Source organism: Salarias fasciatus, chromosome 14, assembly GCF_902148845.1.
Source record: "Salarias fasciatus chromosome 14, fSalaFa1.1, whole genome shotgun sequence".
Classification (NCBI taxonomy): domain Eukaryota; kingdom Metazoa; phylum Chordata; class Actinopteri; order Blenniiformes; family Blenniidae; genus Salarias; species Salarias fasciatus.
In genome coordinates, this window is record NC_043758.1 from 8964826 (window position 1) to 8991882 (window position 27057).

The 27057-nt window shown below is 44.3% G+C and overlaps 2 protein-coding genes across 2 annotated transcripts in view; both read right to left on the reverse strand.

Annotated features, from left to right (window-relative positions):
* Positions 1-7792, reverse strand: part of LOC115400809 (LIM domain kinase 1-like) — a 43864-nt gene extending 36072 nt beyond the window's left edge. Inside the window, exons 1-2 of the mRNA XM_030108854.1 lie at positions 7590-7792; positions 4450-4549 (exon numbers count right to left, since the gene is read on the reverse strand). Of these exons, the coding sequence (XP_029964714.1) occupies positions 4450-4549; positions 7590-7647 (158 nt within the window). The 5' untranslated portion in view covers positions 7648-7792. The remainder of the gene's footprint in view (positions 1-4449; positions 4550-7589) is intronic.
* Positions 7793-9364: 1572 nt separating this feature from the next.
* Positions 9365-26886, reverse strand: LOC115400706 (elastin-like). The gene is made up of 24 exons (XM_030108717.1): positions 26852-26886; positions 26685-26740; positions 26568-26600; positions 26332-26436; positions 26214-26252; positions 21599-21709; positions 21028-21162; positions 20134-20199; positions 19999-20028; positions 18289-18291; positions 18171-18197; positions 18067-18081; positions 17930-17959; positions 17424-17477; positions 16230-16277; positions 16075-16149; positions 15920-15979; positions 15711-15734; positions 15305-15364; positions 14369-14422; positions 13900-13947; positions 12221-12256; positions 11293-11373; positions 9365-11094 (listed from the first exon to the last, which is right to left on the reverse strand). Exons 1-24 carry the CDS (start codon positions 26884-26886, stop codon positions 11048-11050), a joined length of 1272 nt encoding a protein of 423 aa, XP_029964577.1. The 3' UTR covers positions 9365-11047.
* Positions 26887-27057: the final 171 nt, after the last annotated feature.

Consider the following 27057-nt stretch of genomic DNA (forward strand, 5'->3'; position numbering starts at 1 on the left):
CACATGATGAACGCAGTCAAACAGCTGAGTTCAGCCACAGTTTAAAAGAAAAACACAACATATTTATATGCGTTCATATCTCTAAACAGACTATTACCAAGATGGAGCCAATGGACTGAATCGGACAAACCAGAAGATTCAATCTAATCCAACCAGATGACACTGAACAGAAGAATAACTACAAATAGGAACTGCAGTTGTTAAATGTGCTATTCCTAGTTTGTCCACCGGGTGCCTCTGTGTTTCAGTGAGATCTTCACAAATCCTCTAACAGCAGGAGCAGAGATCATAAGTTCTGAGAACATTTCATGGACAAAAAAACCGGTAGAAGTTCACATCAATTGATGATTTTAGATCATTCCCAGTTTTATGTCCCTTCCAGCATTGACAGTACACATCTGTACAACATGGTAAAGAGGGTGTTCAATTAAATGTCAGCACATTAAGAACACTTTACTTTTTTACCTTTCTTTAACTGCAAAAATGATAGATACTAGAGAGTAGTTACTTCCCCTGAATCTTAAAAGCCTCTGCTATAATAACTGAAGGACTCGCCCATATTTGATGGAACAGAAGCAAAGATTACTATCAGGCAGCACAGTGAACACTCACAGCAATATGAGCACTTCTGAGTAACCGGATAGTTCAAAATGTAGGTTGTGTGAGGAAGTGAATCCCGAAACATTCACATTACAGATGTCTTTAGACCGAGGGAGGAAACCCAAGAACAACATGCATGCGCTACAGGACTGCTGTACAGTATCATCACCAAGCAGATTACATCCATAACTCAGCATTAGTTCCAATGAGAGCTGATGCAACTGTTATTTTCTATAATTCTCCTCTGTGAACATTCAGATTGATAGATCATGGTGGGCTGCCTCCATCCTGCAGCTTCTGTTGCCGGGCAGAGTTGAGCTGCAGGTGGAAAACGGCTGAGTCACTGCAGCTCCTCATCTTCGCGTCGTCAAACTTTGCAGCATCACAGACCAGATTCCACCAGTAAATACTCTGCTGTGTCACTTCTCGCAGCAGCACGTCGGTAGAGGTAATGTTGTGTCCTACAGATGTGATTCAGGCTGCAGATGTGTCCTGCAGCACAGCGCCGGACCTGCACGGCGCATCTGTCTGTGTGTGTGTGTGTGTGTGTGTGTGTGTGTGTGTGTGTGTGTGTGTGTGTGTGTGTGTGTGTGTGTGTGTGTGTGTGTGTGTGTGTGTGTGTGTGTGTGTGTGTGTGTGTGTGTGCGTGCATGCCTTCAGGTAAAACCCATCTGCATATTTCTGCAAAATATGAACAGCATGAGCACCAAAATGAGAGAGAGCCAGTTTTTCCATTTCACAAGCAGGAGTCGACTCGCAGTGGAAAAAAAAAAAGAAGAGGTATTTATTCAAAGTGCTAAATAAGCAGAAGCCCTGGTGGTCCTGAGGGGCTGCTGCTGCTGCTGCTGCTGGGACAGAGAGCGTCAGGCAGAAACCGTTCCACTGGGATCACGACGGGGCTGCATCACTGCAGAGACACTGCAGCACGGCGCCGCCACTGAAAAACTACTGACTTCTAATGCAGTCAAGTTCACAGCAAATATTGAAAGCAGAACGGTTAATTAAGCATCACTACAAATAACTACGATAGCATTTAACTGAGCACAAACCATGAAACAAAAAACAGTCATGAGACTAGAAATCCCTCCTGCACCTCATCCAGAAGAGGCGGTGAGAGGACGGTAGTCACTACAGAGTCCATTGAGGAGGACGCTTCACATCGTCTCACTGAGCTCCCTCTAATGTCAAGAGCTGCTTTTACTTAATCTCCCATAATCCACACTGAAGGCAATAAAATTCCTCCAGGAGCTCCTGTGAGAGACAGAGAGGCTTCAGTCTGCAGAGCTTCTGCACATGTGATGAATAAAGTCCACCAACTCACTGGTTCTGATCATGAAGCCATGATCCTGTGCATGTCTGATAAGTTACACTTCATGGTCGCTGTTTTGAGAGAAACTGCAGTGGAAAAGCAAACCTGGTGGATTCAGAGGACGACGCTGTTCTCACACTAATTTCTAACTACTTCCTATTCCCTTTCTTTTTGTCTGTTGTTTCTGCACTTTCACTTTGGGACAAACAGAAGGCAGAAAAAAAAAACGCGAATGTGAAAACAGCTCGGATGCATTTTCCCATGAAGCCTTGAGCTTGTTCCTGCTATTTTTCTGAAGAGCCAGATTTTTTTTCTCTGCACCCAGGGGACGACTCTAAACAGTCTCAAGAAAACGAGAAAAAAAGAAAAAGATTTCTTTTTTCCACCCCTCCTCCTTTTTCTCTTGTCTCCTCGTCCTTTTCACTGGAGTCATGCACCAGACTCTTTCCTGTTCCACCACACGATTTTCCACAGACGTCTTGTCCAACCAGACGAACGCTCTTAAACCCCTTCAAGCAAACGGCTCCTAATTTCTGTTCACAGTGAACGTTGAGGGGAAAACATGATCATTTCTGGAAGAATGTAACACTTTCAGGCGGACTGCTCCACTGTGAGCTGCTCTCAGGGATTCAGTCCTGCTCTCATATGTGTCGTAGACAGACGGACGGAGAGCTGCTGATAACTGACACCTCAGAGGAGGATGATGCCGCTGGCACACGATGCACACACACCGTGGATGTGATACAGTGAGGGAGAAACGCAGAGGCCAAAATATGCAAAAAAAAAAAAAAAAGCTGTGAAATACACAAAAACCTGCTGGAAGCCTTCACACCGGGAGTCTGACTTACCTCCCTATCTACACACACACATTGTGCACCCAGATAGCCTTCTCAGATTTCCCATTCAGACATCCGGCGGGGGGAAATCATTAATGACACACTGATCAGTGAGTTTTCCACTGGCAGAGCGGCTCAGATGAACACAGTGAAAGCAGGACGGACCGGACGAAGCGGCTGCACGTTTATTAGCACAAAGAAGAGCAGCCAGTTGTAATAAAACAGGTTTTTACTGCAGCGTTTCCTTATAAAATGCAAACAAGTTGACAGGAACAACAGCACGTGCTGCTTTCAGTGAAAAGCGGCTCTTCTGTAACATCTAGTGGTGAATAATGACAACAACACCTCAAATGAAGGCAACTGTCAGCCCAGCAGAGCAGATCTGGGTCTGCAGGCCTGCAGATCTCAGACATGTTAATGTGGTGATCAGAGAGAACAAGAGCTGAGAGCCAAACCCTGACCTGGAAACCAAAAACAAAAACACGAGTTCATGGAGGATAAACCGTCTGACTGGTTCCTACAGAGCACCGTCTTATCTGCAACTCACTAAAGACTGCTGTCCCAGACATTGTAGCTCAACTGAAAATCAATCCTGACATGCAAACGATCATCAACCAAATAAATAAATGTATTACGCTCCAGGTCAAGGCAGGCTAATGTTGCAGCGATAAACAACCTGACTGAGAGCACGAACCTGGACTCCACAAAAACACTGACATGCTGCACAATACAGTGAAAGAAAATGTGAAAACAACACCTAAGAATACTTGAACCACAATCCACCAGAGTGATAGATATATTTTTTCTTTTTGAACACGTTATTTTGAATTCGCTGCATTTTAATGTTGTTTTTCTCTGTGCACCAGAGGCTGCATCCAGCTTCACTGCGCCTGTGCAATGACATACAGATCATCTGCTCTTCTTTTCTTTCATATTATATTCAGAAGCACAAATACAAAGATTTTTTGTCACTGGACCACCGACTGAAGAAACACAGCAGAACTAGTGAGACAGAGCGAAACACAATTGGTTAAATTTATGAGTAAATAAATATGTGTCAGATCTGCACTCAGCTCGCTGACTGCAGCAACCATCAAAGATTTACACATCCTAGCGCAAAACATGTCATTTCACCAAGCGTCAGTCTCTCAAGCCAAACAATCACTACAACCACAGTTTGAGAAATCTGCAGGCAGAAAATCTTGGAGGTTGTTGAGACACAGAACTCAAAACCAGGTTGTTGGAAGAGTGCAGAAAGCTTCTGTCTGAAACTGGATCCTGGTCTATTGATCCTTGATCTCTGACGTATCATCAGTTTACCTGCAGTTAGTCAGCTGACACAGACCGGGGACATCGGGGGAAAGATGAATCACTGAATCACCAGTTGTTCATTTCTGGTGATATTTTTGGACTATTCTTTGCTGGTTGAGTGGTTAATATTATAAAAAGCATTTCCACATGGGTAGAATTGGTCATAGCTGAGCCGTACGCGGCCGTGACGTCGGCCAGCAGGAAGACGTGCACAGTTCAACGCTCGCGGATATGAGGGTGCAGTCAGTGCTTGGACAGATTTTTAAAGTTTGCATAATATTGTGGACATGTGGAAAACATTTGGACAGAGTTATATAGAATATATGGGACAGGTGCGGTGGTTTTGAGGTTCCTCAGTGTGGAAAGGGAGGAGGTGTTTGTGTGGAGCCGTACCTGAAGCAGACGGTGTGCCAGTCAGTGTTGAGGGCCTGCAGGTACTGCTCATCGTAGATCCTCTGTTTGCATCCCGCGCACACGGGCAAACTTCCCCCGGCTGCAACGACACCAGACAAACGTCACATATCAGCGTCGCACAAATAAGATCCGTCAACAGCAGAGAGGGTGACGCGTGCAGATCGGCTGCGCCTCAGCTCTTTTTCCACGGATACCACCGGCGCTGTAACACAAAGAGGCTCTGATGTCCTGTTTTCACCAACTAACGCACAAAACATGACAGAAAAAACACACTGAATAGCAGCATTAATCAGCTTTCTCCCTCAGTACGAGACGCTCCAATGATCTGCAGTGCTTTTAACTGAATCCTAATTCTATAGAAATAAAACCCAGTGTTTCAACTAATTATAATCAATCACATCTTGGAAAAGACTGTTTCAAACTAAAACATTATTGAATGAATCTAATAATATAAAAACAAATAAATACAAACTGAGCTCAAGTTTTTTTTTTTAAAAAAAGCATTAAATCTTTTACTTAAGAAAGGTTTAATCATTTACTTCTTGAGTGTTTTACTTTAATTATTAGGTTTGTTATCGTCACGATAAAATATTCTTGACAAAAAATTATTTGTGTTCAGAGCAGTTTCCTCTTTCCTTATGTTCATACAGTATATCATGTGTTTTCTGAGATTTGACATCAGTTTCATCTTTTGTGGTTCTTTTTCAGATTCATTCATCTAAAAGCCTTTAAATTATGTTATATTGAAGTAAATCCTAGAACTCACAGAAAACTTGTTGTCTTATCGATCTAAATCCCATCAAGTCCTCATTTCTCTTCATAAACCTATTTAATTATACAGTTTTACACTAGTTTAGCCTTTCCAGTCTCATATAACGTTCATTTATCTATTCTTGAAGATGTTTTAAAAGATGCTTGTGATGAACTTGGAGCTGTATTAACCTGCATAAGAAGCATCTTCTTTTTAATAAAAAGCTGTTTTTTGATGGGAAATGAAACGTGACAGCTTTGATTTTACCTCTGAATTGAAAGAACCTTTGATACGACATTTGTAAAATCAGCATGACTGTAACTTTCCTCCATCTTCAGCTTTGCCGGTAGAATAACTAGAATCAGCAGATCGCCGTCACAGATTGATCCTCTTGCTCTCTAATGAGGAAAATGCTCATTACGATTAGAGTTTCGGGAAAGAAAAAGCTATTCAGCTGTAGAAATCACTCTGTCACACATCAGAGAGGAAGCAGCGGCTCGGTCTCTGCGAAGAGGGACGAAGAAGAGGCGACACACATTTCATTTGTGTGAAAACAGATTGCCTCCTGACTGTAGAGAGAACATGCAAAACATAAACAAATATATGTACATGGCAGTTACATGCATTTTATACATCACTGTCTTGTTTGTCTTTCCACTAAATAAAAAGCTCCAGATGCCTCTTCCTGCTGCCAGCATCCTTGCCGACTAAACTAATGAAAGTAAAGAACTTGAAAGGCTTCTTTATCATTTCTGCAACTGACATGAAGCTGAGAAGAGGAGACTAATTGCGTGTCTAATGAACTTATTTGAGGGAAAATCTCTTTGGTATCTGCTCATTGGATTTCCTTGTGAAGCAGATTGTGGCACAGCAGCAGCAGCAGCAGCCAGGAGTCAAATTACAACCGGCAGCACTGAGGAAACAGGCTTTCTGGAAGCTGGGGAATCACAAATATGTAGGGAACTTTGAAAGAAGGTAAACAGACTGAGAAGTAAACAAACTTCTAGAAAATAATTCCCTAAAACTGGGAATCATTAAACTTCGAAATGAGCATTGTAGGTTCATCAAACCAAACACTGTCCAGGTCCTGACACTGAACTCAAAGATGAAGTATTCAGTCACTCAGCTAATTTACATCCCCGCCAGAAGGCAAAGCTGTCACCTCGTCTGCACACATATTTGTCTGTAATAATCACACCCTCTTATCTTCAGAGAGGACACACAGACACACCTCACAGATAAACACTGCAGCGCAGAGCGAAACCTCACACAGAGGCTCCATTGTTCAGATCAGAGACGCTGACTGACAGCAACGCCATGGTCTCACACACACACACACACACACACACACATACACACACACACACTACGCCATGGTCACACACACGGAGGTTAACCGAAGTGATGTGACACTAACACACTAACTGTGTCCTAAAGCTTCCAGCTCAGGACGGAGTCTCTCTGCTTCAGTCATGGTCGTGTTTTATGGTTCAGAAGAGGAACAAATAATGTTCAGTGGACTTCAGTTATATGACACGTTCACCACTTCACCAGTCTGAAAGCACTTTACACTGATTTCACATTAACTCATTCACACATGCCAAGCAAGATGCTCGTGCTTCCATGAGGAGAAACTTTGGCTCGATTCTCAATCAGGTACATTTGGACAAGATGAGATGAGGGATGAAACCTTTACCAACTGCTCATCCATTCACAAGAAAAGTGAACATGGAAAATCAGTTTCTGGAATTATGGTCAATTCATGCCATAATATCATTTCGAATACTAAATCTATATCATTTATTTTGTCACTTTATGTCTTAAATTGAACTCTGGCCTCTCCTGACAAATGGTTTGAATCTCCTGTAACAGTGTAAGGTGGCAGATCTTACAAGAGGAAGCTGTCCCTCCAGGAACGCGCTAATTATCTAAGTTTAAGCCTTACATGAGGCTCCTATTTGAAAATGGCATCAATCTCACGTCCTGTAAACCTTACAGTACGTTTCCGGAAGCATCCATGCAGCCAGCGACCCGTGTCTGAGCAGGATGCATGTTTGCTTGTTGCCACAGATGATTTCCTGCAGATCGTGGCCTGGAGGCGAGGAGCGCATCCAAACATGATGGAGCATCACCCCGGAGGAAACACGGCCTCAGCTGCAGCGCAGGAAAACCCACTCCACGCTTCATCCTCAGCCAGTGACAGACACAGCAGGAGGAAGTAAAAAAAAAAAAAAAAAAACCCGAGTGCATGTGTGGGTGTTTGCTGCCACTTCCAGAAAGGAGCGTCCTCCGAGCGGCGGAGGATGCGCTCCGCTCCGGGAGTCCCTGCAGCCCCGCGCCTCCTCCTCCTCCTCCTCCTCCTTCTTACCTTCCTCCTCTCCCATGCGTTCGTCCTTCCAGGTGCAGCAGAGCAGCATCAACCTCATTCACTCTCCGACACCGAGCTCCGACAGATCACCGGTGTCCGACCGGCAGCGCGGCGGTCGTGCGGCTGTGCGTCGCTCGGTCCGTCGGTCGGTCCGTCGGTCGGTCGCTCCCTGCCGCGGCCCACGCAGCTTCCTCCTGCCCGCTGCCGCCTGCACGTTTCTGCGGCGCTTCATTCAAGAGAGCCTCCGACCAATGGAGCTGCAGAGCCGGGCAGAGGAAGGCAGGAGCCGGCCAATGGGACACGCGCCCTGCTTAATGAATGCAAGGATTTCAGAGGAGGAGGAGGAGGAGGAGGAGGAGGAGGTGTCAGCAGGAAGAGGCTGCAGGAAACACCGCCACAGTAACTACCATGCAACTTCAGGGATTGATCATTTTTACTGCAATACAGTTCGATCATCTGCAATTGTAACCATAAAAACAAGTGTGAGGAAAGAGAGTGACTACAGCAAGCTTAAAGCTCGGAGATGTTTAAAATACTATTTTTTTGTGTGTGATTCTGGCTGAATTGTGAATGATTGATCTGTTCTACAGAATGGTGTAGTGGTAAGCTCACTCACCATACATCCAATGCAAAAACGCTCTCACATTCATAACTATGGACAGTTAAAAGTTACTGCTTCACTGAACACGTGTTCGAGCTGTGGGAGGAAAAGCTCAGAATCAAACAGGGGGACTGTCACTGTGCCGCAAGAGTTCAAGCCGCTACACCACCACAACTGTCTGCAGGTCACTATATAATAATGTGAAACTTTCTGTGAGCACATCAACTAGCTCGATATGTACATCAGCATAGAAAAGATACATGAAGTGTTTATTACAACGAGGAAAATTAAGTGTTTTTTTGGCAGGAAATCTTGAAAAATGATGAGGATGTGATGGACTACACCACTAAAACTGAGTAAATTTTTGTACTGACTTGTTGGTGGTCAGTTGTTAAAACTTTGAACTGTTTTCAGTCGGAGCAGTTTTTTGCTTTGCCGTGTGGACTTTGCATGTTCTCCCTGTGCATGTGTTTTCTACACACATGGTGTCTCTCATCGGTGTGTTTCACCTTTTGTTGCGTCACACCACCACTGCCTCTTCAGTGTTTAAAAACGTCACATTTATGACTAGAACCATATTCAGCCAGCTGTTTTCCTTTAATGCATTTTTTTGGGGGCAAACCTTTTGGAGTGATGAGGCTGCAGTATTTATTTTTCCTGAAAATACAGAGTTCTGTGCCATGTTTTCCTGCAGTGACAAAGTGAGGCATCATGGGACTGAAGCCTGCGCTGCTGGAACAACAGTGTAAGCTACTTTTCCGGGCTGTGGATCTCGGGTCAGTGGTTCTCCCAGGAGATCCTCTCAGCACAGCAGCATGAGTTCATTATTTCCAGCTGGCACAATACAACCCGAGTTTCCACGCCGAGACGCGGGGCAACATGCCTGTCCTCCTGACCCCGAGGTTTGTTGTCATTACAGAGAGGAAATCAAACCTGTGTCAGTTTTTAAAACACACCAAATCTGAATCGATTCTCTAGAGGAACAAACAGGGCCGACATGAAGGTCCCGAACAGGCAAGAGATAAAGACTGGATGTCTTTCTAGAATTTGACTGATCCTCCAGGAAGCTCCATCCAGATGTTTCTGATCAGCTGTGAGGGCGAGCTGCCCCTGCAGGGCTTTAATGGACTCAGAGAAGCAACAAAAACAAAGAGGTTCTTTAAATACATTTTATTCTGTTACTTGTTGAAGCAAATAAAATGCCAGGATATCTGGGAACAAGTCACATGTGTGTTGTAGAAATATAAAAAGTGCAAAACCACACTGTTCCTTCTTATAAAAACAGTCTTAAATAGGTGAAGAGTATCCCACAATACATAAGACACAGTCTGACCCAGCGAGGCTCACAGACGCTTCTTAAACAGCACCGAGTGAAGGGACTGAAGCCAGCTAACATCAAATTAGTAAAAATACAGTACACAGTTACAGAAAGAGATGGGGTCACTTGGCGACAGCGCTCATGAACCATTGGTCAGTAAAGCCTTTTCTTTTTAAAAAGCAGCTCAAGTAAATAAAGAACAACAGGACATTGTGCCTCACGTAAACACACAGGCGCTCCCGTTAAAGTATTAATCTGCACTACACTCAGTAACAGTGAATAAATGCACAAGCAAATGATTGTTCTTGTTTCGTGTTCACGCATTCCTGATAACAGTGAAGCTATGAGTCAAAGCCAGGCGCACCAATAACCAGCTTACTAAACATGTGAAGCTCTCCATCTCTTAATTCCAGACATCAAACACTCGAGCACGACGCAGTTGCTCAAACCTGTGCAATGTGCAGCCACATGCGGCCCTTTGGTTTTCAGGTCACTGAGGAACAATGGATCTAATAAAAGTCTGCACACATTATGTGCACAACACAGTGACCTTGCTTTCATTTTGAAGGACGTCATTCTTTTTAACAATGTAGGCAGTCTGTGCGTGTGTGCCAGCGAGCCGAGCTGACAACCCACTGAAGTGTCAGCTCATAGTTAGATGTTCACATTTTAGCAAAGACTTGACATAATCTGGATCAGTGTCCTCTTGCTGAAGACAAAGGTCAGTTCGGAGCGGACGAATAGCGGTGTTCAAGGATTACAATCAGCATCGCTAGACAAATCACAGCATCTAACCTGTAAGAGGTCGACTTATATTGATCATAAGTGAGTTCAGTTTATGCACAGTCTGAGATTTTCCTCAGGTAAAGTGAATTATCCATCCTTGGAGAATCACTGTGATGGAGGTTTTACTCTGTGTGTGATGCTGGTTTCTCTGAGCTGAAGGTTTTTTTTCAACTGTTTTCAGTGAGCTAAATAAAAATTGCAGATAAAAATGAACTTCAGCGACTTCAGTCTGCAGAGTTGCTGAGAGCAGGTGGGAATTGGCCGGAGCCGAGCTGAACCGAGTCGGCGAGCTCCGTGCAGCTGCGTGAGACGGGTCACCTTGTTTCAGGATTAACTATGAAAGGTCACGGAGTCACACTGGCACTGACAGGTCGGACAGTCTTTCACACAACAGTACAACCGTCTGTCCACACAGCACGATACTCACACACACACACACTCACACACACACACACAGCCACACATAGCAACAGAGACACAGATTTTGTAGTCCAAGTAGGCAGGTGCAATACAAAGTTAAAGCTGATTAACACATGAATGTCTAAAGGCACTATCATTAACATACGTCACATCAGAACGTGTACAAAATTCAGGGTCGGTGGGTTCCCATAAAAACACTGAAGTCAAGTATGTAAAAAAAAACCAATATCTTTACAGGCGGTCCTACGGAGCTTTGATTGCATATGAAATGTACATTCTCGATCATGCAGTAGCACCATGGTTCCTTGAGGTCACTGGATCTCGGGAGATCCTCTACTTCCTCCTCCCACAGTATTTGCCATGGCATCCTGCAACGCCACCTGCAGCAAAGCACAGCATCGCAGGGACACTTCAGTATCAGCTCAGCATCGCATCGTCACAGATTGAAATGTTCAAATGCTTTTTAGTTCCTTTCGAAGGTTGCGAGCTGCTCAGCTTTGAAGGTTCGCTCTCAACAGGGTTTTGCTTCTTGTGAGCTCAAAGTGAACTTTCTGAGAGGTGTGCTTCATGTCCTTTACCTCGGTAGACGCCTCCTCCTCCCGCTCCGCCTCCTGCCCCACCGAGGAAGCCCTGCAGTGGACCGTACTTCGCTGCTTTGGCTGCAAAACAAAAGTTCAGTCAGGAGCTGAGGTTGATTTCTGGCACAGTGATCAGCCTCAGAGACGAGCTGCTCCTCCTGCCTTAAAGCAGGATCAGAGACATTTAACTTGTAATAAAAGAGGATTTAGCTGGAAATTTGAACCTGATCTGTAGAAATGTGTCACTACTTTATTTTTTTTCCTGACATGAATGTCCTCTGTTCACACTGACATTAAACAGCATTTCTGTTCTCGAAACATGCAATAATACTTTCAAAATTCACCTCCTATTTTTTGCAATAAACCCCATACCTTTTAAAAAACAAACATTATTTGGCATACCCATATAAAGAGCAAGACAATTTATTTCCCTTCACCAGAAAGTCCCTCTGGTGGAAACATTTTGTAACGACTTGTCTTGCTGAGATTTATGATTCAACGCTGCCAGACGTCCAGCAGCCTCCCAGAGAGGCTGTAAAAATCTGAAAACGGGAGGTCGATAATGTAACCAAACACAGGTGCTAGGAATAAAATTACAGCTGCCATTACTGGTGTTATTTTCAGCCCTAGAAAGTCTCACAAAATCTCTCTGGAGCTGGATCCTAAAAGTAGACGTGCTTAAAAAGAAAACAAAGAAATCCAGAATTTACAACACACAGTGTTTATGGTCATGGTAGATGGTATATATTTAATGAATTTCACTCAAAATCACTTACTCCTTGTTCCATTATATATTAACCTGCCCTTTGTGATCAGATTCCACCCTCCAGCTCAATGATGTGATATTTTGCAGTGTGGGTACTAAAGTCAAAAGATGGCCCGCCCCGGCCTGAATCATGGCCACCTCGTGATGTGAGGATGCTGGTACCTTGTTGAGGAGTCAGTGGGGCTGGTACATATCCACCTGCAGCATCAATGACAAAAAGAGAAAGAAACAGGAGAGGAAATTGGTGCTTGCATAGTATAGCTGAGATGAGAGCACTTTGAAAGGGTCACATGGTGAAGTGAGCGCCTCTCAGCCAGGATGTGGTCAGAATGAGGCTGTTGACACTGGAGTAAATCACATGGGAGGCACTTAACTCTGGAGATGAGTGTATTTCAGCAGATCAGAATTCATTGAGATAATGTCTGGATTCTCTCTTCATTAAAAAACATTTGAAAAAATCATTTCATTTGAAGATTTAATTATTGTCAGTCTAAAATTGCCTTTATGTAGTTTCGTGTGGAGAGATGAAGAAAGGTCGATCTCCCATGTTTACTGTTACTTTTGCAACAACACATCATCAGTAGGGTAAAAAAAAAACTAACCTGTCTCACGACTCTCAAGCTGAATGACATCTTTAAAAAATATTCAAAACTGAAAAACCCTTAAATGCTTCATTTTTGAAAATCAGGCGACTCAATAATTAAGAACTATACGTGCATTGGTGAATAGTTTTAATCAGAGACTTGAAGAGAGAGTTACTGGAGCTGAATTGAAGAATGCATTGTGTCTGTACTATATATTCACTGCTGGAATCATCCAAATAAGCGGAACGGTGAAGAAGTGAAGTTGAGTTTTGTTGACTGCGGACGCCACAAAGAGGTGGAGAGATCAAGATCTTCATCGTGTATTCAAAACGCGGCACCACAGCACCATAGGATTATTTTACAAACACATTGTTTTTTCATCCTCTGGTGAAGAAAAAGCTGGAGTAGGTGAAGCATTCAGTTCTCCTCTCTCTCCTTCTTTTTGAGCTCTAAAGTTGGAGTAACAGATCAGTCTGTCTGCTGTCCTTCCGCTCTGCTGTTACCTGACTGCTGGCATTTCTGCTTTAATCCGCCTCCTGATCCGAACAAAACAAGGACAAAAAGTTAAAGAATCGTCTATTAAATAAATCCCCCTCCAGGTGGAGGCAGGCCGGGACACAGGTACTGAATTTAGTTGGGGAGACTGAACCAGATGACTCTGATATGCAGAAACAACAAGACAGAACTGAAATATTTTCAACAGAAAAGAACAAAACAAGCAAGTAAGTCGAGATACTTTCTAGGATTTACCACACCCACTGTATAGGGTCAAACACACACACACACACACACACACACACACACACACACACACACACACACACACACACACACACACACACACAGAGTCTTCGTTCTCTGCCTCTAACTGCAGAAGATGAATGTCTCCATTAACTCATTTGTTAAGTTGCCTTTGCTGATTTATGGCACAACTAACGCACCACAGGAGTCACCAGCAGCTAACTAACAGGCCCGGAATCTACATGAGACTCGGATCTGGTGACTGTGGAGGCGGTTTGAGGCCAGTGAAGTGTTTTTCATGACCATTTAACCACTTTGAACTTTTAGTTTCACTACACTGTGGCCAGAAAGGGTCATTTCGAAGTGCAGCAGGTCCTCCTGATCACGTCTTTGTTATCAGCTGTGTTGAATTGCTGCCTTTTGTGACAATGTGATGAGTGATTAGTTTAGGACATCCTAGTCAATCTCCTTGTCATCATGTTCTGTACGTGTGCACATTTGAAGCCGGGGTCGTACCTGGGTAGTACTGCTGAGGGTATCCGCCTCTGTATCCAGGAGCCACACCTGTGAGATCAAAAAATATTTAACAAACAACCACAGACTCATTGAAAAGAAAAGAGCAAGACTTGGATCAAGGAGTAAAATAATTGCGCTCATCAAGAAAAAAAGTAATGTATGAGAAATCCACATAGTTACTGAGAAAGCTTGACCTCATTTTCCTATTTTTTCTTAATTTGTTAAGCCTCTTGTGCTGCGCAGTCAAAGTTATCATGCCATCTGTAGCAGTGTGGCACACAGAAGGACTTGTTTCTGGGTAAAGGATTTGGGTCATGAAAGTTTACGGACAGCTTGTACAGTAGCTGTGGGGAAGTGAGAGGAGACGGCTCAGTCTGCTGCTGCTGTGTGATTACACTCATCCATCACTACCGGGAGAGGGCAAACGCAAAAATGCGTCAACCGGAGTACAAAATGTTGTAGTCGTCACCTTGCTGGTATCCTCCTCCTCCACCTCCTCCTGTGCCTCCAAGATTGCCGTAGCCTGTCAGATTGAAAGGTTAATCAAACACTGATGAGAATGTACTTCTTCTTGTGATATACAGTGAGTTTGACCTGTCTGTGTACGATTTCTCTTTCTATGGCTACGTCCTCCTCGTCTCCCCTTCTCTCACGTTTCTCAGATGGAATCAGCTCAAGTCACAGGAACAAAGTGTGACCGCTTTGTGATCTGGCACCAAATATCTGGCGCAAATGCATAACATTCCATATGCATGAAGGCAAATGCACTGAATGGATAATAAGTGGGTTTTTGTCGTTGTTCAGGTGTATTACTCCATCAGCAGATCAGTTTACAAACGTGTGCATGCAATATCACATCTGCTCCCATTTTTATAAGCCTGAATTAAGCTTCATAAAGCATCATACAGCCTATTTGTATTTCTGTCTTTGGTTAGTTAAGCTTCTCAAAGCTGTGCTGCGACTCCTGTATCCCCCCTTCTTTTTCTTGTAAGTATAATAAGGTCACCGTACAGTAACAACCTCATCCAATTTTCTCTGAGCAGAGTTTTTGATATTTCAGGGCTGGGCTCTCTGGGGGACGAGTTATCTCCAGACAATCACGCTGTGATGTTCTGCGCAGCACTACAAGCGGTAATCAGCCTCCAGTGGGAAATGATGACTTGCTCCATTTATAGACTACTAACGGTCGGTGATTCACTTGCTTTCCTTGGAGCTGGTTGTTACAGAAGTTTTGGCTTAATCACCAAATCGCATGCTGCCACTGTTTAGGTAAACATTCACTTCAATGACTGGAACTGATGGACTCAATTCTTGAAACTTGGGAAGGAATTACAACAAATCAGCTTTTAAAGTTGAAAACAAAAATGTGTAAATGAAGGAAACTGTGATCTTAGAGATGATCTACCTGGTTTGGGCGGTTTTCCTCCAGCGCCAGCACCTCCCAGCCCGGCAGCAGGATACACACCTGCCACGAAAAGGAGAACACACAGGTGGTGATGAAGCCTCCCGCTTTCGCCTGCAGCTGCCCTGCACTAGACTCCAAGTCAGCTAAGAATAGAGGACAAATTCATAGAATGCATCCACACCACTTCCTCATGCCTGATTCAAAAACTTATCAGCAAGTCCTACAATTTCCTGCAGCGGAAGAGCAGAACGATGGCATCTCCCAGCAAACTGTCAAAGACCAGGAAGCTTTAGCTTCAGTTGTTGTGGTCTTTTTCTTTTTTTTTCCACACCCAGGGGGGTCGTGTGTACATTAGAACATGTGTATGTGTATTCATGAGTTGAGCCTCCTCTCCTCTCAGACATACCCTGTCCGTATGGAACGTATCCCCCTGAATCATGACGACAAAGAAAAGTAGCGTTATTTTCTAGTCGGGTGAATCATCATCAAGTACTGGATAATTCCAAAAAACTGCTTCTAATAGGGAATAAATGCAAAGTAAACAATGAAATAAAACATTCTTAATCTTTAAAAGAGGAATGAGTTGTGGTTATTTTCCCACTGATCTCAGCTAACCTTGATAACCTCCTGCTGCCAGAGGGATTCCGACTCCGCCTGCTCCTGCTCCGCTCACAACTGTAAACAAACACAATAATGTGTGAACGTGCACATCCGACAAATAACATCCTCAAAACAGTTGTAATCTTCGTCTGTTTCCTCCGTGAACACACCTGGAGGTTTGAGAGGCTTCGCTCCGGGCAGCGTTGCAGCTCCAGGCCCGGTACCCGTCCCGCCACCGTAAGGTACTAAAACACAGGAAGAGGTTCCTGTCAGTCGAACCCCAGATTTACTGATAATGTTAATAAGGAAGTACTGAGGCACTTACCTCCATATCCTCCACCGTAGGGATATCCTCCTGCGCCCGGACCGACTCCTACTCCGATGGAAGAGAAGTGTCAGAAGACTAAAGGTCTTTGCTGTTTCATCAATCTTTAATCCAGGTAAAATCTACCATAACTCAATGACAGGACTATTTATTCCTTCACACAGAACTCAGATCATGCAGAAGGCATGGTGAAGAACATATATATATCATTATTTGATGTAAAAAGATTTGACGTGATAAATGAGTGTAACATTGGTTTTTATAGGGCTCTTTCGCTTTCATACAAAATAACATAAAATGCGAACATTATAAGCAATCAAAATGTTCTGATATTAGAAGATTTTAGCTGAGATGCATCTTTTTTTACACTATTAGGAAAGTGCAGAGTAGCACAAATACCTTAAAACCGCAAACCTGCAGGTGCACAAAATTGATGAGCGCTCAGTCAGTTGCAGAGATAATTGGGTAGAGAAAGGCCTGATGCAGCAAAGGCTGCTGTTTTTATCGATTCACGTTGAGTCATTAGGCGTCCAGACAGAACGTGCATGTTAAGATATATAGGATTTCCATGGGAGGAAGGAGATCTACACCAGTGAATGGGATCATAAAAACTCTGCTGATGGTATTATTAGGATGTCTTGATTTTAAAATGCATGAATCGACAGATTCAAGATGCTGACTGTGCACGTATGTTTGAATATTTTCACCTGTGTCTTTCCAACCTCGTGAAGGCCTTTTGATCTATTGTTACAATGGCATTTAGACTCATCTGGCTTATGAAGAAAATATGAACATAAAGGAACTTTAAATTCACAGACAAAAGTTTAATTTGGTTTAATCTAAGATGAAGTGATACTGGGATCTTACAGAGGAAGTTCAGTCATAATATGAGGTTAAACCATAAACTATCTTCCCAGTATTTGGTAAGAAAAAAATGTTTGTGTCGGTTTTAAAATGCTTTAGTGTGTCTGTCTGTCAGTCTGTAATCAGTCTGCAAATAAATTCACTTAACTAACAGCTCTCTCTATCAGTCAAACCTAACTGAACTCCAGTCAATGACACTAACCAGCAAACTCAAACCACATGAAATGTTCTGAGATTAGTAAGAGTGACCACGAGGTGTTGCAACCTGCTATCTATGAACTCACAAGTAAAACATAAAACCATGAGAAAATAAAAAGATTCCATGTTTACCTGGTATGACAGGTTTAGGTGCTTTGACCCCGGTGCCGACCCCAGTGCCGACCCCTGTAAACACATCCATTTCCTTTAATCACCGTGGTGACTGTCAAACGACCTCTGCTGTTGTGTTTGTCTTTGTCGCCACCATGTGGCCAGAAGCATGTACTGCAAGATTTCATTGAAAATATTTGGAGTGAGGTTGAAACGTTACCTTAAAACAAACAAACAAAAAAAAAAAAGGAATTCAGATTTATCATATAACTTGCTGGTGCTTTAAAATTATGTTTAAACACATTTTTAAACAAATTGAATTAAAAGTCCTGCTTCTTTAATGAGTGAAAACCGTGGTAAAGTGAAGCCATGATGACACCCCAGATTGAGTTCCTCCTCTTAATTTATATAATCTGTGACCCTCAAATATCACTTCAGTAACAGTTTACTACTATCTCGATGAGGTAATAAAATCCAAAACTCAATGTTTAGTGTAACTGTAGAAACAACACAAACACATTTCTCACCACCAGAGGGAACTGCAACTCCTGCTCCTCCTTTATTAACATGTGAAAAAAAACAAAAAAACATTTGAGTCTAAATAGAAATTATTCAGCAATATTATTTGATATATCTCAGTATAAGAGAATTTGGACTCATTTACCAACACTTGTACCAGCTGTGAAAGGAGAAAAAGCAACAAGTTAAGTAATGTGAGCACTTAAATAAATAATAATACTTTAATAAATTTGTATTTGCACTTCTTACCACTTGGTTGAACAATTCCACTTGAAACTGTTAAGAAATAGTCAAACAAGTTAAAACAGTTTAAAACATATAATAGATTTTAATTAATTGAACTCATTTAACTTTTGTTTGAACTCACCGCCTGTTTGCAGAAAACCGCCACAAGAGAACAAAGAGCAAAAAGAAAAGATTGAGAAAGTAAGTTAGACATTTGTAGGCATATTTCTGTATCAATGAAATTACAAATCAATATCAGTGCAATGGAATAATGGGAACAATAAGGAACAAAATGTGAGACACCTCCATCTATGTCACATCAGCTGATTGAGACTTCCCACACAGAGTAAAGTGAACAAAGTATCATCTTGATACAATCACTGCGACAAAATTAAAATAACTTCCTCTCCAGACATTGTGAGAATTATGGCAAATTCTATAAACAGCACCCACCTTCTCAAAAACAAACGAGCTTTGATAATGATGACAGTTACCCAGCAAGCATAGCAAGCTGTTAGTGAAGGAGAAACACTGCAACACTGCTATGAAGAAGAGAAAACTGCTGGAAGTGCTGTTCCAGCACAACAGGAAGCTGAAGCAGGGGGTCGATGGGAAAATGCTCTTGGACTCAAATGAGAGAGAACAAACTGAAAACCTTATTCAGGTGACTACTGTTCATTAGCCAGTGCTTGCTGTAGACTAATTTCAGGAGTTGAACGGTCTTCTGTCTGGACTTGATTTTTATTTTAAAATATGCTTCTTGAGTTTAAATATTTTTAGTTTTACTATATTTAGCATATTGGGCTGAATTTAGGAACGTTATGATTCTAAGTTGTCCCTTTATCTTCCTTTTTTCAAGGCTGATATTTAGAAGACATTTTCAAGACCAAATCCTGTTCTCATAATAACATCATCTAAATTTATCGTCAGTCGAAGAGCAAACCAAAATATTTGACGTGCAGCTTCTTAAAGCCTTGAGACGACGTGTTAACAGTGTAGAGCAGCTGTAGCAGGATGGTCCTCCCCTGGTGTTCAACGCCGCTCTCTATGGGTCACATCAGCATCTTCCTGGATGCTCATGTGCTGAACCTTCTAAAACCTGTTTGTTTTTTTATTCAGCCCAACACAGTATTTAGAGTTTTAACACCGTATTTAGGGTTTTAACTGAAAAAAAAAAAAAAAAAAAGGAAAAAAAATAAATAAAAACTTTTACATCTTCATTCCCATGCTGTCTTTTAAAACCAACATTCAACTCAACAACCAGTAAAACTACAAACATGAGATATAATTCACTCCACTGGTTGAAAGCTTTATGTCTTACTGGCATGTGGGGCATCTGTGGGCTTGCCAATTGCGGCACTAGCTGAGGGGCCTGCCAAGAAGACAACAGGTTCCAGTCACGCATCGGCTTTTCAACAGGTGCAGAGTGAGAGAGACCAGAGGAGACAGAAGCTGGACCTTGACACTGCACTGCCACAGCTGGGAGGCTGTAAGCTGGAGATGGTGAATGGCTGGCAGCAACAGCAATACAAACAACATGTGTGAAGAAAATGTAACAGGCTTAAACATCCACCCCAAGTAGCATGTCATGGACAAATAAAGGTGAAAAAATAGTTCAGGTTAGCTGCCTGTGTGTTAATATTATGATTGCTGTGCTGAAGTTACAATGACGACATAATGTAGTTTTTTTTTACCATTTAACTCTCACATTACCTTAAACTGTTGTGCTGCTCTCTCAGTTATGACAGTTAAACAGTAAAATTGTTTTCTATAAATTCTGTAATCCTGATCTACAAACATACATTTATGCGTTTCTGTAAAAACATTAAAGAGTTTTGATATTTCTCAGTACCTGGTTGAGGTGTTCCACCAAGATCTTTTGCTAGAAAGAAAATCAAAACGCAATAAAAGAAAATAATTAGTGCACAACTTACAAAAAAACATACAGGACAATCCCATAAATGACGTGAAGCCACAGAAACCCCACCTGGGACTGCAGAACCATTGGGAACGCCGCTGACGCCAGTGTCTGGGGTCACTCCAGAGAGGTCTCCTGTAACACCAGAGGCCGTCAGATTCACAATGCTGCTGTTGTGAGCAGCTGAATTACAATACAGAGAGAATATTTCATTCACATCATAAAATGTAATGTTAATGTTGTGCTTGTCACAGGCCTCAGGAGTCTTTGTATATAAGCTGCAACACTTTTAGAAGCACTTGGTTACAGTAATAACACTGTAATACCATCTCACTAGCTTTCTGTAGAAACATTACATAAAACAACATGACAGCACAGAATTTTCACTACCTTACCTGTTAAGTTTATGTCATTTGGACTCCAGTTCCTATCAGACTTTAAGACCAAAGATGCGCATGCATCGACAGAGAGCATGAGAAAGCTTTGGAAATGGTGTGAAAGAAACTGTGGGAGAAGCAAGTATGGAGCTATTCCAGCTGGTATAAATAGCTAAAAGCTGGCTCTGACAGTCCTGCTGGCATGATGTAAATACTTTGGACAAAGAGACGGATTAATAGGGACCATTGGGGATTGCTGGACACACTGCGAAAGTATTGTGTTTAACTGAAGTCTGCAGCAGTTTCCGTCTTCAAGTAATGCGTATAATGCCTGTTAACTTAAGACGTGCTCTGTATTGGTGTTTTCTGTATTATTTTCTTTTGTCTGTTTTGATTTTCATTGTTGTTGTTGAATAGCATCGTTTTTTTTATTTTTGCTGGCTAAACACAAATTGTCTCGTGGGAATCCTGGATAAGCTGAGAAACAACAGAAAACGAAAAGGAACAAAACAAGAATGTGATTTCAGGTACTTAGAAAAAAACTATTTTCATCAGAAAAAAAAAAAAAGGTTTTTGTGTTTCTTACCATATTTGGGTGGTTTCACACCAGTCCCTTCGGCTCCACCTCCAGGCACACCCCCTGCTACACCTGGAGGTACACCTCCAGGCACACCACTAGGAAGTCCTCCAGGTCCTGTTCCTACTCCGCCTAGACCTACACCTACACCCAGTCAAGGAAAAATATGCAATCTGGATTTGATAACTTCAAAAGAATGTGTACTATTTGTGAAAATCAGTCTCAAAAAACAACACAAATACACAGTGACCACAAGAAAATGAACTCCAATCAGATAAATCAGATAAAATATGTGACATTCGTATTTATCAATGTTGTGCATATTTAAATCATATCTAGCAGCTTTGGCAGCAGTGGAATATTGTCCACCTCCAGGTATTACCCCTGGAAATCCTCCTAATACTCATGCTCCAAAGCCTGAACCAGTGCCCCATCATGGAAACCCAGATTTGTCTCTTACAACATATAACAATGTGAACTATCTTATGTATCAAGAAAAATGGTGGCCTTTCTTTCACAATAAATTTAAAAATGAATCATCCTTTGCATAACTTTGTGTGTGTGTGCTCATTTTACTGACCGTATTTAGCAGCCTTCGCAGCAGCAGAATATTGTCCACCTCCTACTCCGACTCCCCCCGTCCCTCCTAGCCCTCCAGTTCCTAATCCTGTTCCAGCTCCTCCCTGGACTCCTATTTGACAGAGAAATGGAGGAATCTGTATGAGCACATTAATATTAAAACACTTAATATGTAAATTAATGTGCATTCTGGAGGCCTAACCTTCTCATTAGAGGACATTGAACTCTGAGAAAATGTCAGGATCTTGTTCAGCAGGCAGCAGGCAGTCCCAGTTTCCCTGGGTCCTGCTGATTGCTGGGGACTGCCACTCTGCCTGCCTATATGAACCTCCCCCTGCCACCTGCTCCTTGCTGGATCGTTACCCATCCAGACTCCCTTGCTGCTGCAGAGGATTTGGCTGCTCTGCCAAGCAGATAGGAGGTTTTTATCACGTCTCGCCTTGTCTTGCCGTTTCTTGCCTTGTATCGTCACACCTTGCCACGACCTCGTCACGCCACGACCTCGCTTCGCCTCGAGCCAACCTGTGACGCTGCTGCCAGGCTGCAGCCCTCGTGGTTTTCCTGCACCAAATAAACCTGTTCAACCGTTAATCCTGCTTCTGTCTCACTGCGTTTGGGTCTGACTGCACTCCGACCATGACAGAACGATCTGGCCAAAACCCAGACCCAGCAGAGAGGCGCCCATGGAACGCTTGGAAGCAGTGGAGGGTTACCCGCATCAGCTGGGACAGCAGATGACCGAGTGCATGTCCATGGTGAGCCAATTAGTGGAAGCAAAATCAGCCCAGGGAGCATCTGCTCCACCTTCGGACCCCTCACCCTCGGTAACCTCTGGAGCGGCCTTCGGCCAGCAACGCATCATCTCCATCTCCACTCCGTTGAGGCATGAGGGAGAGGTTGGCGGAGCAAGTGGGTTTTTGCTTCAATGCAGGATAGTTTTTGAAAGGGCCCTGGAGGAGTTCCCCACCAATATAGATATAAGATTTATTATCTAACCAATCTCCTAGACTCACGGGCGCTAGTCTGGGCTCGAGCGGTTATTGAAAGTGCTGCATTTGCTGATTGTTCCTCCGAGATCAAGAGGGCCTTCGATCATACGGAGGAGGAGGGGGATTTCTCCAAAAGGCTGCTGATGATGAGACCTGGAGGGCGCTCCATCGCTGACTACTCGGTGGACTTCAGGGTGGTAGCTGCCACAAGCAGGTGGAATGAGGTAGCACTGCGTGGAGTGTTTTTGTTTAGGCTCAGATCGGAGCTCCAGGCTGAACTGGCTCGTCGAGATGATGTTAAAACACTTGACAATCTAATATCACAGGTGATTCGGCTGGATGACTGCACCAGGGAGGTCCGTCCAGGGGAAGTGACCACAGTCAGTCCCAGAGTTCCGATGCCCACAATGGAGGAGAGCACGGACACAATGGAAGTCGGCCGCATCAAGCTCACAGACTCAGTGCTTCTGGAACCCAGGTCGCCGTCATTCGGTTCCGTATGGCCCCAGTGACCCTGCTTTCCCTCAGTAACCACAGGGAAGCAATCAGATTCTTTGTGCTACCTCGGTAAACCGAAACAGTGATCCTTGGGTACCCCTGGCTGCGGCCCCACGACCCTCTCATCTCCTGGACCAGGGGGAGGGTGATCTATTCGAGCACCCGCTGCCGGGCCAACTGCCTCCAGTTGGCAGGCTGCTCTCCGTCTCTTCTCATCACGTATCACCCAGGCACCTGGAACACCAGACCTGATGTCCTTTTGCGACAATTCGCCCATGAGGGAGAGGAGAGAAAGAAGGCTTCCAGCATCCCAGCGGATTGCGTGGTGCAAGCATTGCCATGGCCTGTTATGGAGCGGGTGCAGGAGGCATTGGTCGGTGAGCCATGTCCTGGGGGAGGACCTGCCAACAGGACATTTGTCCCAGCCAAGGTCCATGGTGAGGTGCTACATTGGCTACACTCCTCCAAATTTGCCTGTCATCCAGGGGTCAGACGAATGCTGTCCCACCTGCAACTTGGGTTTTGGCGGCTAGGTACGTGGAGGGATGTTAAGAATTATGTCCGTGCCTGTCCCGAGTGCTCTGTCGGGGAAGTCTTTGTCTGCCCCTCCCTCTGGTCCGTTGCAGCCCCTTCACCATTCTTCTGAGGAGAATGCCAGATGGGTGTTTCAGCGGCGGGTGCCAGCCCTGGGTTGGTGGGTGGGACAGACTGTCCCTGCCCCCATCACTGCGGATTTGTTCCACGGTTTGCGTGTCCCAGGTGAAGCCCCACCACTCCAGTAAACTCGGTCCCTCTTCTGCTAACCCTCCTAAACCTAGGTGGGTAGATGAGGGGCTCGTCTACACCATGCGCCATATCCTGGATGTCCAGCGTTGCAGCGGAAGGTTCCAGTACCCGATATATTGGGGGGGGGGGCTGCGGACCGGCAGAACTGCAGTAGGTTCCACGTTCACATAACCTGGACGGGCAGATGGTGGCTTAATTCCACTGGGACCATCCGGAAAAGCCTGGTGGTCTGCCAGGAGGCGTCCCTTGAGGAAGGGGTACTGTCAGGATATGGTTCAGGCGGGCAGCAGACAGTCCCAGTCTCCCTGTGTCCTGCCACTCTGCCTGCCTATATAAACCTCACCCTGCCACCTGCTCCTTGCTGGATCGTTACCCTTTCCAGACTCCCTTGCTGCTGCAGAGGGATTCGGCTGCTCTGCCAAGGAGAGAGGTTTTTGTCACATCTAGCCTTGTCTTGCCCTTTCTTGCTTTGTATCATCACGCCACAACCTCGCCACGCCACAACCTTGCCACGACCTCGCCACGCCACGACCTCGCCTTGAGCCAACCTGTGACACTGCTGCCAGGCTGCAGCCCTTGTGGTTTTCCTGCACCGAATAAACCTGTTCAACCGTTGATCTTGTTTCTGTCTCTCTGTGTTTGGGTCTGACTGCACACCGACCATGACAGAAAAGGCATCTGACAGTCTAACACAGGGGTGGGCGATATGGCCTAAAATTGATGTCACGGTATAATTTGAATCTTACACTGTAGACGGTATACATCACGGTATTATTTGATATACAAATGACAGCATAACAGTTTCTTGATGGTTACCATAGCACATGGTAAAAGCAGGGAAGCAGGAAGTAGTTTTTAAAATATTAAATAACATAAGTCTAGTTACTTTGAATCCAAACCATGTCCAGATTATAGATCAGGGGTCGGCAACTTGATTTGGTGTCAGGACATTTTTTTTTTTTTTTTTTTTGTAACTGATCCCAGTTCGTCGGTGGCTAACAGCTAAGCTAACAGCTGACTGAGACACCGGTGGTGTCTATCAGCAGGCTACTTTTACAAAGTGTCCCTGAAGGCAGCAGGAGCTGCACGGCTCAGGTTGTTCACTGAATCAGAGGGTTTGAAGGTGTTTCGCAGGTAATGAAGAAGGTTTAGGAGGAGCTGGATACTAACAGGTTAATGGATGGTGTTACTGACTCTGTGAAGCAGCTGCCTCAGATTTTCAAAATCATCTGGCGGGCCAGATATTAATGTTCAGCCAGCGGGCCGCCAGTTACAGACCACTGTTTTAGAAGTTGCACCAATCTTTTTCACAAGCTCTTCCTCTGTCTGTTCACTGCTCACCGCCATCGCTGTTGTTGTGTACTTCTTCTTTGGTGAACCGGGCATCTAAAAAGTTGCATTACTGCCACCTAGAGGACATGATGTGCTATTGCGGTAGGGCGGTATGACCAAAATCCATACCGAGGGCCAAATTTATATTGCATACGGTTTATACTGTTTATACCGCCCACTCCTAGTCTAACGTCAAAGTTCTTCAAGTTAATGCTAGTCTTATTGAAATATTAGCCTGGCATGCCAGACTGACTTTATGTGTTACACACAAGACAGTCTGGTACCGCGCCATTGGGGCATCATTTCAAACAGGCTGACGAGAGGCGGGACTATTGAGCGGAGAGAACCAATCCAAGAAACAAGGCTGTGACGCAACGACAATGCGACGTACACAGCGCTCCGTTGTAGTCGTTTTGTAGTCCAAAACATGGAATCGTGGCATGGAGTTTTACGTCCGTTTTACCCCCAAATTCCACTGGACGCTTAAGCGACGCGTCGCGTCTTGTTCCTGAAGTCAAGGCACACCGGGAGCGCGGCGCAGCGCCACGCCATTTAGAAGCGGCAACCTAGCGAATTACCAGCGCCGTGGCACGCGCCGCCGTTCTGGTGATCCGTCGTAACACCAGCGCTTCTGGGACGCGGCGCGGCGCTTTTGCGTCCGGTGGAATTTGGGGGTTAGAAAGAAAAGCCTTCAGAGCAGATTCTCGCTGTGGTTTCAGCGCCAAATTCAGTTCGTTCAAAACTCCAGACAGAGCCGTGATGAAACCTCGCTGTGTTGCGGCTGCCGCCATGATTGTTTTGAGGGGTGTATAATATGACGCATCGCTAACTCCCGCCTCTCGTGGGCTGTGATTGGCCCGGCAGAAGTTTGCCGGGCAGAAGTCAGATTCGATTGGCGCGGTACCAGACTGTTTCCCCATGTATCCCTGAGCATGGAGACACAGTATGGCATGCCAGGCTATTGAAATATATCTTATGAAGATTTATTACACACGTAACACACAAACCCACCATATTTAGGGGGTTTGGCTCCAGCACCAGCTCCATAACCTGTAAGGATGCAGAAAATGTCACCATTTAGAGTTTGTTGGAACATAATAAACTGCTGAAGGCATTATTAAGAACTCACCACCGTAGCCGGCACCACCTGGCAGCACCTGACCTCCTCCTCCTTGGACTCCCCCTGGAAAACCCCCTGGGACTCCAACTCCCCCTGCTCCTGCTCCAGGGACCCCTGCCAATTGGATCAATAAATGAGTCTAGTTTCTGTGTTAAGGCACCCACAGGACAGTTTCTCATATTGTGATCAATTCTTGGAGGTGAATCCGCATTATGCTGTTTTAAATTGTGAAAATTGATCCTCACCATATTTTGGTGGTTTGGCACCAGCACCCAGAGCTGCACCAGAAACATGCCCAAAGAAGTGAGATTAAAACATAATATTTAGCTTTTGACAAAGTACTGTCAGTGAGGTGGGCTTACATCCATATCCTGGTACAAATGCACCACCAGGAACTCCACCTCTTCCTCCTCCTCCTCTTCCTCCTCCTCCTCCTCCTCCTCCAAGTGGAATTGCCCCTGTACCACCTTGACCTTCAAATAAAAACAAACCACATATTGATGCATGTTCATCTGCACTGCGGTTATACATAGTGTCTTTCCTGTATTGAATTGTTGTCACCATATTTAGCAGCTTTAGCAGCAGCAGAGTATCCTCCTCCTCCTGCTCCTCCTAGTCCTGCTCCTCCCAGTCCTGCTCCTCCTCGTCCTGCTCCACCGAGACCTCCGGCGCCTCCTATACCCCCAATACCTGTGGAACACACAAAGGTACTGTCATCCACAGTGGTGCAGCATT

What these genes read in the sequence shown, in the direction of transcription:
- LOC115400706 (XM_030108717.1), bottom strand. Translation starts at nt 26,886, where the DNA reads ATGGTGACAACAATTCAATACAGGAAAGACACTAT. An exon ending in GAAGCCTCTCAAACCTCCAG is followed by an intron (nt 15,980 to 16,074) that starts GTGTGTTCACGG and finishes GTTTGTTTACAG; the next exon opens with TTGTGAGCGGAGCAGGAGCA. An exon ending in AGGAGGAGGATACCAGCAAG is followed by an intron (nt 13,948 to 14,368) that starts GTGACGACTACA and finishes TTGATCTCACAG; the next exon opens with GTGTGGCTCCTGGATACAGA.